General features: G+C 45.1%; 1 protein-coding gene across 3 annotated transcripts in view; it reads right to left on the bottom strand.

The window, feature by feature from the left end:
* Positions 1 to 12,164, bottom strand: part of LOC124554892 (exportin-4-like) — a 231,368-nt gene that overhangs the window by 8,064 nt on the left and 211,140 nt on the right. For all 3 annotated transcript variants that reach the window (XM_047128568.1, XM_047128569.1, XM_047128570.1), the window contains one exon: positions 6,940 to 7,032. In XM_047128568.1, coding sequence (XP_046984524.1) covers positions 6,940 to 7,032 — 93 coding nt within the window. The remainder of the gene's footprint in view (positions 1 to 6,939; positions 7,033 to 12,164) is intronic.

Below are 12,164 nucleotides of genomic sequence, written 5' to 3'. Positions count from 1 at the left end.
TATAGCCCTTTGGAACCTCAAAGAAGGAAAAGCGACTGGTGTTGATGACATCCTGCAGAATTGCTGAAAAATTTAGGTAATAACATGGAAGACCAATTATGAAGAGTAATAAATGACAGATGCAAAAGACGAATCATGCCAAAAGACTTCACACAATGCAGAACCATTAGCATACCTAAAACAAGAAAGGCAACTGACTGCACCAATTATAAAACACACTCAATATTATCCCATGCCTCTAAAATACTCACTAATATAGTTAAAAGCAGGATAAAGGGAGATATAGATAAGTAGTCGTATATTGGAAAAGACCAGTTTTAAATTAGAGAAGGCAGAGGAACAAGAGAAGCAAGTCTGGCCTTGCACATACTATTAGAGAGAAGGATGGATATGAATACAAGAACTTTTCTTATCTCTGTTGATTTAGAAAAAGCTTTTGACGATGTGACTGGGAACTACTCTTTAGAACTATGAAAGAAATAGGATTGACTGGAAGAAAGAAGAATGGTTAGTCAACTGTATCAGAATCAAAGCACAAAAATAAACATCGGTAAGATAGAGAAACAGGCCACAAGTACAAAAGGAGCTAGACAAGGATGTCCCCTATCCCTATATTTATTAACATTTTCATTGAGGAAGCTATTCAAAGCATGAAGGAGAAGACAAAGGGAATAAAGCCAATGGCGAAAGGATACACTGTATTAGATTTGCTGATGACATTGTAATAGTTGCAGCCTCTGAGAAAGATATGGATAGAATGTTGCAAGTCCTATAAGACACTCTTTAACAATGGAAATGGAAAACAATGGCAGAATGGAAAAAAATATGGGAGAAATAAAAACTAGCATAAAAACTGACGATGTCAGAACTGATCAGGTGAAACAATATTGTTATTTCAGTAGCATAATCACAGAGAACTATAGATACTTAATGGAAGTGAAGAGAGAGACTGCATTGACAAAACAGGCATTTAGGACTAAGAAAAACATTTTAAACAGCAAACATATGAATACAGATGTCAAAAAAATCATTTGCATTGAATACACTGCTGTACGGAACTGAAAGTTGGACTCTGCCTGATCAGGTGGGGCCTTATAGAAGTGGACTAAAGATTAAGTTACACCGTGTTATGGCAGGCCAAGTAACTTTTATTGTGCTGCACTGCACTTCATAGTGACAGAGATTCATGACACTATTTTTCATCAGGTCTCTGTCAACAATGGTCTGAATGTTTTACCAATTGTTCAATTCATTGACAACAGAACTCCAGTCCTTGGCCATAGAACCATTCAAGAATAAATGTGTGAACATCTTCATCACTGGAAATCGCATGGTGCAAGAACTGAACTTCTTCGGGAATCTGTACAGCCTTAGCCAAATTGTTGCTACCATTCCTCTATACCTGGATGTGACATTCCATTTGGTACATATACTGTCAGAATGCAATTTACACATATTTTCCACAAGAATCCTTCTGCCCACTTACTTCAACCTTGGAACATGTTTCTGGTTGCTGTGCTATTTCAGTCAGACAGTGTTGTGCACTTATTATCTGAAATGCAGCAGAACTGTGTCTGCAGGCACCCAGAACATGTACTCACTTCTGACAATGTGTCTGCAGTAGCCACCAGAAAGATCGCGGGAGGCGCACATCGGCACGGCGCGTCACTGACGGTAGTTGCCGCAAGTAGAGTCCTGTCCACTAGAGGGCACGCGAGAATTCAGCCGCGACCTCTGCCGGCGGAACAACAACAACAACAACAACAACTCAGGCAGCACGGGCCGTGCCCAGTCAGTTCACATCGGGCATGCCTAGGACACAGTTCCCAGTCTACGCTATGTGAAGTGCGACGGAAAACGTGAACCGTGTTACTACACAATTGGCAACGAGTAGGGTTGTTCTTTCGCTTGTTGCGTCGTTGTTCCGGTTTTGCAGCTTATCCGCGGCATGGAGGATTTAGTGCGGGTTTTGGTTGAGCAGCAGACGGAGCTCATGGCCACCATGAAACAAGTGCTTCCGGCGTTGTTCTCCACGCAGTCTGCTCCAGCGCCGTTCCCTCCTCCCTTTCCCCCATATGACGAGATGGCGGAGGATTGGGACGCATATGAACATCGCCTTCGGCAGCATTTCCAGGCGTTTCATGTTGCCGATGTGGAGGTATGTCGTGCTCTTTTCTTGTCTTGGATATCTCCCTCGCTGTATCAAGTTTTGCGGCAGCTAGCGCCGTTGCAGGAACCCTCGTCCTTGTCTTTTGACGCATTGTGTTCATTGCTGTCTTCATATTATCACCGCCGCATGCATGTTGTGGCGGCTAGGGTCGAGTTCTATCAATGCAAGAAGCAGCCCCATCAGCCTTACCGGGCATGGGCCGCTACCCTGCACGGTCTTAGTCACAAGTGTCATTTTGTCACGGAGCAGTCGCGAGAGTCATATGCCCACGTTATGGTGCGCGATATCATTGTTCGTTCGGCCCCCGATAGGGAGGTCCGGCAACGGGCCCTGCAGTTAGAAGACCCTTCCCTTGAGGACATCCTGTCCATTGCTCAATTGTATGAAGTCTCTCACGCCGCAGGTCAACAGCTGGAAGCATGGTGCGATGTCGTGGCAGTTCAGGGCGGCGCGGCCGCGTCCACTGCGTCCGGGATGGACGACGTGCAAGCGGTACAATCCGGCTGTTACGGCCACTCCCGCACGGCGCGTAAACAGAGTTCCGGCCGCCGGCCCCTGTTACCGTCCTGTGCGTCGTGCTATATACATCATGATTGGTCAGAGTGCCCCCAGCGTTGGGCCGTTTGTCGCAAATGTAATAAAAAAGGACACATTGCTAAAGTTTGCCACTCAGCCTCGAAAGAATCGAAGGAAGCAGGTACAGAGGACATGGACATTGACATTCAGGAAGTTTCATAGGGCCAGGCTCCCGACCCATCGGCACACAAACTCTTTATCGAGGTGTCGGGTCGGTCGCGCCGATTACAACCGCAAGTAGATACGAGCGCGGCTGTTTCTTTGTTGAATGCACAAACTTATTCTGACCTTGGGTCGCCCCCGTTGGCGCCAGTTTACCGGCGTCTACGCAGTTATGGTAAGAAGTTCATTCCCCTACTGGATCAATTTACTACCGACATGACTTACAAATCAGTCACTTGGCCTATTACTTTCACTGTTGTTAGTGATGCGAGCTTCGCTAACCTTTTTGGCTTGGATGCCTTTCAAGCTTTCGGTTTTTCTATCGCTGACACCATACAGTTGGTCTCCAAAGACGTTCCCTATCAATCATTGGAATCTTTGATCTCTGACTTTCCGGATATCTTTGAGGAGGGCCTGGGGCGTGTTTCAGACTTTGAAGCTCACTTAACGTTGAAGGCATCGGCTCATGCGCGTTTTCTACGCGCGAGGCAGATCCCCTTGGCTCTCCGCCCTCAGGTAAAAGAAGAGCTAGACCGGCTGACAGCCCTAGGGGTCGTTCTTCCCATTCATTCTAGTGAGTGGGCTTCGTCCCTCATTATTGTCAGGAAACCCACGGGAAAATTACGTCTTTGAGCCGATTTCAAGGCCACCATTAATTCCCAAATGGTGGTGGACACCTATCCTTTGCCTCGTGCTGATGAATTGTTCTCCGCTGTGGCGGGAGGCCAATATTTTTCGAAAATCAATCTTTCGGAGGCTATACCACTTGATGAGGACTCCAAACGGCTGGCGGTCGTCAACACCCCGTTTGGCCTTTACCAATAGCAGTGGTTGGCCTCCGGAATATCCAGTGCCCTGGCAATGTTCCAGTGTTATCTTGAGCACGTCACGTCGACAATCCCTAATTGTATTAATTACCTGGACGACATAATTGTCACAGGCCGCAGCATGAAGGAACATTTCCACAACCTTCGCACCCTCTTTCTCAAATTCAGGTCTGTGGGCTTGCGCTTCAACCTGCGTAAGTCAAATTTCTTCCAACCGTCCATTGAGTATGTGGGCTACACCATCTCTCGGCACGGCGTCCAGCTGCTAGGAAGTTTGGTCCAAGGTATCGTCGACCTTCCGCGGCCCGCTTCGCTGAAAGAGTTACAAGCTTTTTTAGGCAAGATTGCCTATTACCACCGGTTCATTCGCAGGGCTTCCACCATAGCCCGCCCCCTGTACTGCCTTCTGCTCAAGGGTGTTCCTTTTGATTGGTTGTCTGCATGTGAGCGAGCGTTCACCTCGTTGAAGGGCCTCCTCACGTCAGCGCCTTGTTTGGCTACTTTTGACACCCATAAGCCGTTGGTCCCAGCTACAGATGCTTCGCAGTATGGGGTGGGGGCGGTCCTGGCCCATCACAACGCGGATGGTTCTGAGCAGCCACTGGCTTTTGTGTCTAAAACTCTTAGTCCCTCGCAGGCCTTTACTCCCAGGTGGAAAAAGAGGTTTTGGCCATTGTCTACGCTGTTACCAAGTTTCAAGCTTTCTTGTATGGCATGAAGTTTCAGTGAATCACTGACCATAAGCCGTTAATATCGTTATTTGGCCCCGCCTCTCAGATTCCGGATAGGGTGGCCCACAGATTACAGCGCTGGGCCTTGTTCCTCCCTAAGTACCATTATGACATTCATTTTCGCCCTACCGGACAGCATGCCAATGCAGCCGCTCTTTCCTGTCTACCGGTGGGCCCGGATCCTAAGTTCGAATGAGAGGAGATTATGTGTTTTCATTTGGATGTGGTGTCCCGCCAAGTGGTTGATGGCTTCCCGATCACTAGTTCTAGAGTCACCAGGGAAACGGCAGCTGACCCGGTTCTACGGCAAGTAGTTCGCCTCATTCAGCAGGGGTGGTCATCCTGACCTCCAGGCCGGGCCTCGGACCCTCTTCATAATTATTTTTTTCTACGAGACCGCCTCTCCGTCTCGGAAGGAGTTCTCCTTCTGGTTACCAATGATACAGCTCCTCGCATGGTTGTTCCTGCAAGTTTGCGAAGGGAAGTCCTCACGTTATTACATGAGGGGCACTGGGGTGTTTCCCGTACTAAAACCTTGGCTCGCAGACATGTGTACTGGCCCAGTATTGACAGAAAAATTGAGCACTTGGTGGCCGCCTGTTCCCAGTGTGCGAGCTAACAGGCATCTCCCAGGTCAGCGTTCTCTTCATGGCCGCCTGCAACTCAGGCATGGGAACGTGTTCACATCAATTTTGCGGGCCCGTTTCTCAATGGCTTTTGGCTCATTGTCATTGATGCTTATTCCCGATTCCCATATGTGGTTCGCTGCTCCTCAACCACCTCAGAAGTTGCAATCCAGGCACTAGCAAAAATCTTTTCTGTGGAAGGTCTGCCAGTCACCCTGGTCTCGGACAATGGACCTCAGTTTATTTCGCAGACCTTCCAGGATTTTTGTAGGCGCTTCGGTATTCGGCACATTTGCTCCCCCCCCTTTCATCCACAATTGAATGGGGAAGCCGAGCGCATGGCGTGCACATTTAAGACGCAGATGAAAAAGTATGTGCACGAATTCCCTGCGGAGGAGGCATTGACGTTTTTCCTCACGGCATACCGGACCACACCAAATGGAGTACCCGGCTTTCCACCGGGTATGTCGGTCTGGGCACGTCGGTTTGGTCGCAATCCACGGTGGATTACTGGTGGTGGTCCTGTGCCGAAATGGCCGCCGACTCTATACCTTGCAGGCGGGGAACCGGGAGGTACGTCGTCATCAAAATCAGCTACGTCCACGTTTGGGCACCCACCCTCCGGCCCCTCGGGCACTGGCTTCCCCATTGCCGGCGCCCGTGTTGGTTTTTCAGGGGACGCTACCGCCCCTTCCCCCGGTGACTCCGCTGCACTGTGATGGTTCTCAGCCTTGGCAGCTCCAGCACCGGCATCGCCATCTTAGGGATGACCCAGCGAGAGCCGGCCCCCCTCGCAGGCCTGGTTTCTCAGGAGGCTGGTTCACCTGTGGTCGTACCTTCCCCGTCGCCCCCGCCACTGGGTCTTGCCCCTCCCGAGGTGGACCAGGATCCGGAGTTCAACGGATTGTCTCCCGTTCTGTCCCGGGCTCCGGTGGTGGGATGACAGGGGCCTCTTTGTGTGGGTCACTTCCAGCCATATTCGAAGGTTCCGGTTCGAGGGTTGGCAGATCCCCTCAACTCCAGCCTTCCGATGGACGTGGAGGTCATCACTCCTGCACGACGCTCCACCTTACGACCCAGTGGAATGCAGTGGCTTCACCTCCAGGAGGAGGAGGAGTGCAGTAGCCACCAGAAAGATCACGGGAGGCGCATATCGGCACGGTGCGTCACGGATGGTAGTTGCCGCAAGTAGAGTCCCGTCCACCAGTGGGCATGCAAGAATTCAGCCGCGACCTCTGCCGGCGGAACGACAACAACTCAGGCAGCACGGGCCGTGCCCAGTCAGTTCACATCGGGCACGCCTAGGACACAGTTCCCGGTCTACGATATGTGAAGTGTGACGGAAAACGTGAACCGTGTTACTACAGTGTCACTCTTGTTGTGCAACGGTCTTATTGTGGAATGATGTATGCAACTAACTTTATGAAGCCCCTACACAGATGAATATGACTACAGATGTGATTGTCGCAAATACTGGAATACGGAATATCTTCTGACCTGCCCTAACTTTGCCAGTAAATGTACCCTTGATAAATTATGACAAGAAAGTATTGGATGTAGCCTAATTTTGATATGAAAAACTTCGATCTCTGGACATGGAAAAATAAAGTAAGACTGAAATAACTACACTGATTTATTTGGTGTATCAAACAATATGATGTCCATTTCCTGTTCATATAAAAAAGAACAATATTAAAATGTGAAACAATCTGCATCCAATACCACACAAATGAAAGTAATACTAATATAATACATGTTTACTTGGCAAAAAAGTCTAACTGTGCATGAATTTTAGAGAGAGAATATACATTAGTAGAGTAATACTAGCTGAACATTTTATAGCTCACCTGGTAACAGCATATAAGTGCATAAAGTGCTGACCCAGCATTTGTCATGGCATCTGAATTTACTTGACGAGTGAGGATCATTTTCATTATGAACTGTAAAAAGAAATAACAATATCAAAACTGAGAACAATTATGATTCTTCAAAATAATATGCTTGTTTAACCATTTAATTTCTGTGGATGAGTTAACTCATCATACTTTGCTACTCCTTGGATGCTGGAGAAATGTTTAAACACAGCCCTCAGGTTTCCTGAAGCACTACTGACATGTTTACACATCCCATTCCACTGATCTCTCACTGCTGTGGACGAGTTACTACCATATCTTGGCGAATAAAAAAGTTTTGAGTATTTATTATAAAACATGTGTGTCTTTTGCATGCTATCATTTGCAAAAGACATCACTTCAATATCTTGAACAGTTTAGGGCCTATGAAATGTGACAACTGCTTTGACCACAGTTCCCAAAGCGCAGGTACAAAAATGGGCGCATCTGGTGTGACCGTCCGCTGGATATAAAAACCAACATCTCAAGAATGAAATGAGGTATTGTTCTGCTCTCAATTTTAAACAAAATTTTTTAACTTATCTACATTTCATACACAGCAATGTATCAGCTAAAATAAACCATACACAAAGTTTGCACAATGCATTTTAACCTCTGAAAACTCTTTAAGATTTCATGCAATGGTTTACTTAATTTGATTCAGTGCAGTAACTATGAGGTACAAGGAAAATAAACTGAGTCCTTTATCGAGAAAAGCTATCAGACTGTAAGATGTGCAAATATCAAATTTTTTCATCACAGATTCTTTTTTTAAAATTGGATGATAAGTATTGGAACACCATCTTTCAGCATAAGTAACTGCATTTGGCAAGCAGTACAGCCACAAAAAAGCCATGCTCAGCATCGAATGCACAGTGTGTGCCTGTAGCAGCAAAAGGGCTAATGTTAACAGCCATAAACTGACATTTCACATACAAAAAAATCAACATCCTCAGAATCCCATACCTAACAAACAGAACTACTACACACTTCGGTTACAATTATGAAAGAAAACTTTCTGTGTATCCAAACAATAAAGTTATTAAACACATGATCAAATTAAACAAAACTACTTATGAAAATAGTTGGCTGAATGAGTATAGTAAGGAAAGTTCTGGCAGAATGCAAATAATTTAGGATTGAAGGAGGCCACTCACTGAATAAGCAGAAGCATTGGGTTGTCAACAGGCACACACAAAAGAGAAAGAATACTAGCTTTGGGAATAAATCCTCTGATGAGCCAGAGTACATATGTACACATACAAGTGGTCCTGGAATAAGAAATGCTGGGTGAGCGTATTGGGCAGGTCTTGCACTTGGATCTTAAACAGCAATGTGACTCCTGTGGCAAGGGGTTGGGAGTAGGAGTGGCATATGGATGGACCAGTATATTGTGTAGGTTGGGCAGGAGAAGGAATACCATTTTAGGAGGGGCGGGAAGGATCTTGGGTAGGTTGTCCTTCATTTCCAGGCATGATGTTAGATATCAAAGCAATTCACAGGCTAGATTTGTTACCGATAGATTCAAACAATGTGCAAGTATTATGGAGCGGCTTTGTGAACTCAAATGGAAATCTCTAGAGAAGGCAACCTTCTTTTTGAGGAACACTATTGAGAAAATTCTGGAAACCTGCATTTAATACTGACTGCATAACGATTCTATTGCTGCCAACGTACATTTTGGAGAAGGGCCATGAAGATAAGAGAAATTAGGGCTCATACAGAGGCATATAGAAGTCATTTTTCTCTCGCTCTGTTTGTAAGTGGAACAGGGTACCCTCTGCCACACACTGTATGGTGGCTTGTAGATGTACGTAACACTACTCAATAGCCACTTTGCATCTGGGATGTGATTTATTAATTAGTATCTATTTTGGTGTGTGGAGTCCAAATCTACCTTCCAAAATGTTACAGGACATAAGATTTATGTGTTTTTAAGGTTTTTTTTATTGTTGGATCTTCAATCACGTGAAAGAAAAGTTTCGTAAATTGAGTGAAGGAAAGCTGAAAGAAAGTGCATTTCTTGGGACACAAATAAGAAAATTGATGAAAGATTAATCCTTTCAAATCAAACTCACAAATATTGAAGTAGCTGCTTGGTCCTCTTTCAAAGCAGTGTTAAAGGGCTTTTTGAGCAATAGAAGAGATGATAACTATGTTTTCATTATCAATGATCTGTTAGAAAGTTACAACAATGTATAATGTCGCTTAAAATTCACTTTTTACATCCCCACCTCGATTTCTTTCAGTAAAATTTTGTAGCCATAAGCTATGAGCACTGTGAACAGTTTTACACTCTTCTACAAAGACATCCATACAATGAAACACTGTTATCAAGGTCACTGGAACCCTTTGATAAGTTACTACTGTGGGGGTCTTGTTAGGGAGAGTGATGAAATAGCAAACAAAAGAAGAGAACTGTTGTCAAATTTTTAACACCAAAAAAGATGACAGTTGAAAATATGTTTAGATCATCTGTATATACAAATATTCAGTAGTATTGAATTCTAAAGTTTTGAACACATATTTCTTGTTTGTTTTAATTCTGTCACAGCATTCCAGTACTGTTTCTGATTCTGCTGTGTATCTAGGAAATATACTGTGATAGAGAAAAACTGATTTTACCAATGAATTCAGCACTGCAAAATTAGGTAAATCCACCCATTTACAAACCAGATGCAGAAAAAAAGTTTAAATTTGCTGACTAGCGTAATCTCAAAGCCATGGCAAGGGCTACAGTCGAAGGAGACCAGGGGATAGTCATGTAGGCAGTTAACAATTTGGATGGTGTTCTGAACAAAAAGGGGCAAGATTAACCAAAGCCAACCCAGTCACCCTCCCAGCAGACAAAAGCTAGACCACTCTCATGATTAATTTCAGTGACTATCTGACAAAAGGCTTCCACCAACTACCTGACTCCTCCAGTGACAAACTCTACCATAGTGATCCCATACCAGAAGACCAGCATAACCTCCAATCCCTATTGAAATTAGACCCATCGCAGAACCATTCCCTTGAGTCAATCTCCATCCTCGCCCCAACAACACCCCCCCCCCCCCCCCCCAAACCCACCTTCTATGTGCTCCCCAAAATCCACAAACCCAACAATCCTGGACACACCATTGTACCTTGTTGTTATTCCCCTACTGCAAGAATTTCCACTCTTGCTGACCAACACCTTCAATCAATTGCCAGAAGCATAGCCTTTCAAAAATGCTAGCCACTCCCTTCACACTCTTCACCCTCCCTTTACCACCTGGATCCCTCCTTGTCACTGTTGCGGCCACCTCCCTATATGCCAACATCCTATATGCCCATGGCCTTGCAGCTATAAAACACTACACATCTTCAGACTCCAAATCCACTACCTCATTCCTCATACATCTTACCTTACAAACTATATCTGTACACACAACTATTTCTCCTTTGTGTGGAAGGTATAAAAACAAACAATCTATCCATATTCCTCCACAACCACAACACCTTCTCACACATCAACTTCACAAGGTCCTCTTAAAATGAACATTCCACCTTCCTGGATGTTGATCTCCATCTCTATAATACTTCCATCTGCACCTCTGTCCATATTAAGCCCATTAACTACAAATATTACCCACATTCTAACAGTTATCACCCTTTGTCCTTCACAGACAGATACTACCCCACAAACCTAGTCCACCGACAGCTTTCCTGTGTTGTATCCTCACACACCCTTAATCTCCCCCCCCCCCCCCCCCCCCAAGAATCAGCTACAAAGGAGGCACCCCCCACCCCAAATAAAATCACCCAACATCATCACTGACTGAAGCGACTGAACCACATCCTTTGTGATGGCTTTCATTATCTAACATCATGCATAGAAATTATGGACATCCTACCAAAGATCCTTCTCACCTCTCCTAAAGTGACATTCTGTCACCTACGTGACCTCCACAACATCCTTGTCCATCCCCATGCCACTCCCAATCCCAACCCCTTTCCACAGGGATTATACCACTGTGGAAGACCCATATGAAAGACCTGCCCAATCCACCCACCCAGCACTTCCTCTTCCAGTTCTGTATCAGATTTATCCTATCCCATCACAGGGAGGGCAACCTGTGAAAGCAGCCATGTCATACACCAACTCTGCTGCAATAACTGCACAGCCTTTTATATCGGTGTGACAATCAATCGTGTGTCCACTAGAATGAATGCTCACTGCCAAACTGCGGTCAAGAACAAAGTTGACCACCCAGTGGCACAACATGCAACTGAGCACAGCATGCTCAGTTTCAATGGCTGCTTTACAACCTGTGCCATTTGGCTCCTTCTCTCCAGTACTAGCTTTTCTGAAATACACAGATGGGAGTTAGCCTTGCAACACATCCTTTGTTCCCGTATCTCTCCTGGCCCCAATCTCTGCTACCTAACTGTTTCTCCTTCTCCTGTCCTTTCCCCCTCTCCCATCTACACCTCCACATCACATCATCATCATCATCATCATCCACCTCACCAGCTCTGAGCACCTGCCACCCTCTCTCCTGAATTTACAGCAAGCAAATCTGCTACCACCCTCCGGGCTGCTAGCTAACCTCTTTTCCTAGCTCCCACCTCTTTCTCCCTCTATCCCCTCCAAACTAGTCCACCTGCTGAAATGCAATCCTGGCATTGTGTATCCAGCCGGCTTAATGTAAGGGCTTGTGTGTGTGTGTGTGTGTGTGTGTGTGTGTGTGTGTGTGTGTGTACGATTTATTCCAAAAGCTAGCAAGAAGTCTTCTTTCTCTTTTGTGTGTGTCTGTCAATGACTCAATGCTTCTACTATTCAGTGAGTGGGATCCTTTACACCTAAATTACTTAGTTGTGTGAACAGTGTTGTGAAAACACTTCAGTTTTTAGTGGTAAATTCAAACAGATTAGAAATTATCATCACAATTGTAAAAATGAGTCTCAAAACAGATTGGGTATAGACAATGAGTAATAAAAATAAATTTCTTTGTTGCACGATAACTATCACTGTATTACAAGAAAATAACCAGAATTAAAACATTTTTAAAACACTCAAAGTGTTGATGTGGTATGGTGTCAGAACAATGGTGAAGAGAGGATAAGCCAAATTTTTCATTTCATGGTTATATTATTGGACACATTTTGTATCAGTAAATGGAACCCTGGAGAAGATAGAGTATTTACTACATACT

Source organism: Schistocerca americana, chromosome X (assembly GCF_021461395.2).
Source record: "Schistocerca americana isolate TAMUIC-IGC-003095 chromosome X, iqSchAmer2.1, whole genome shotgun sequence".
Classification (NCBI taxonomy): domain Eukaryota; kingdom Metazoa; phylum Arthropoda; class Insecta; order Orthoptera; family Acrididae; genus Schistocerca; species Schistocerca americana.
This window is presented reverse-complemented; position numbering and strand designations above follow the sequence as displayed.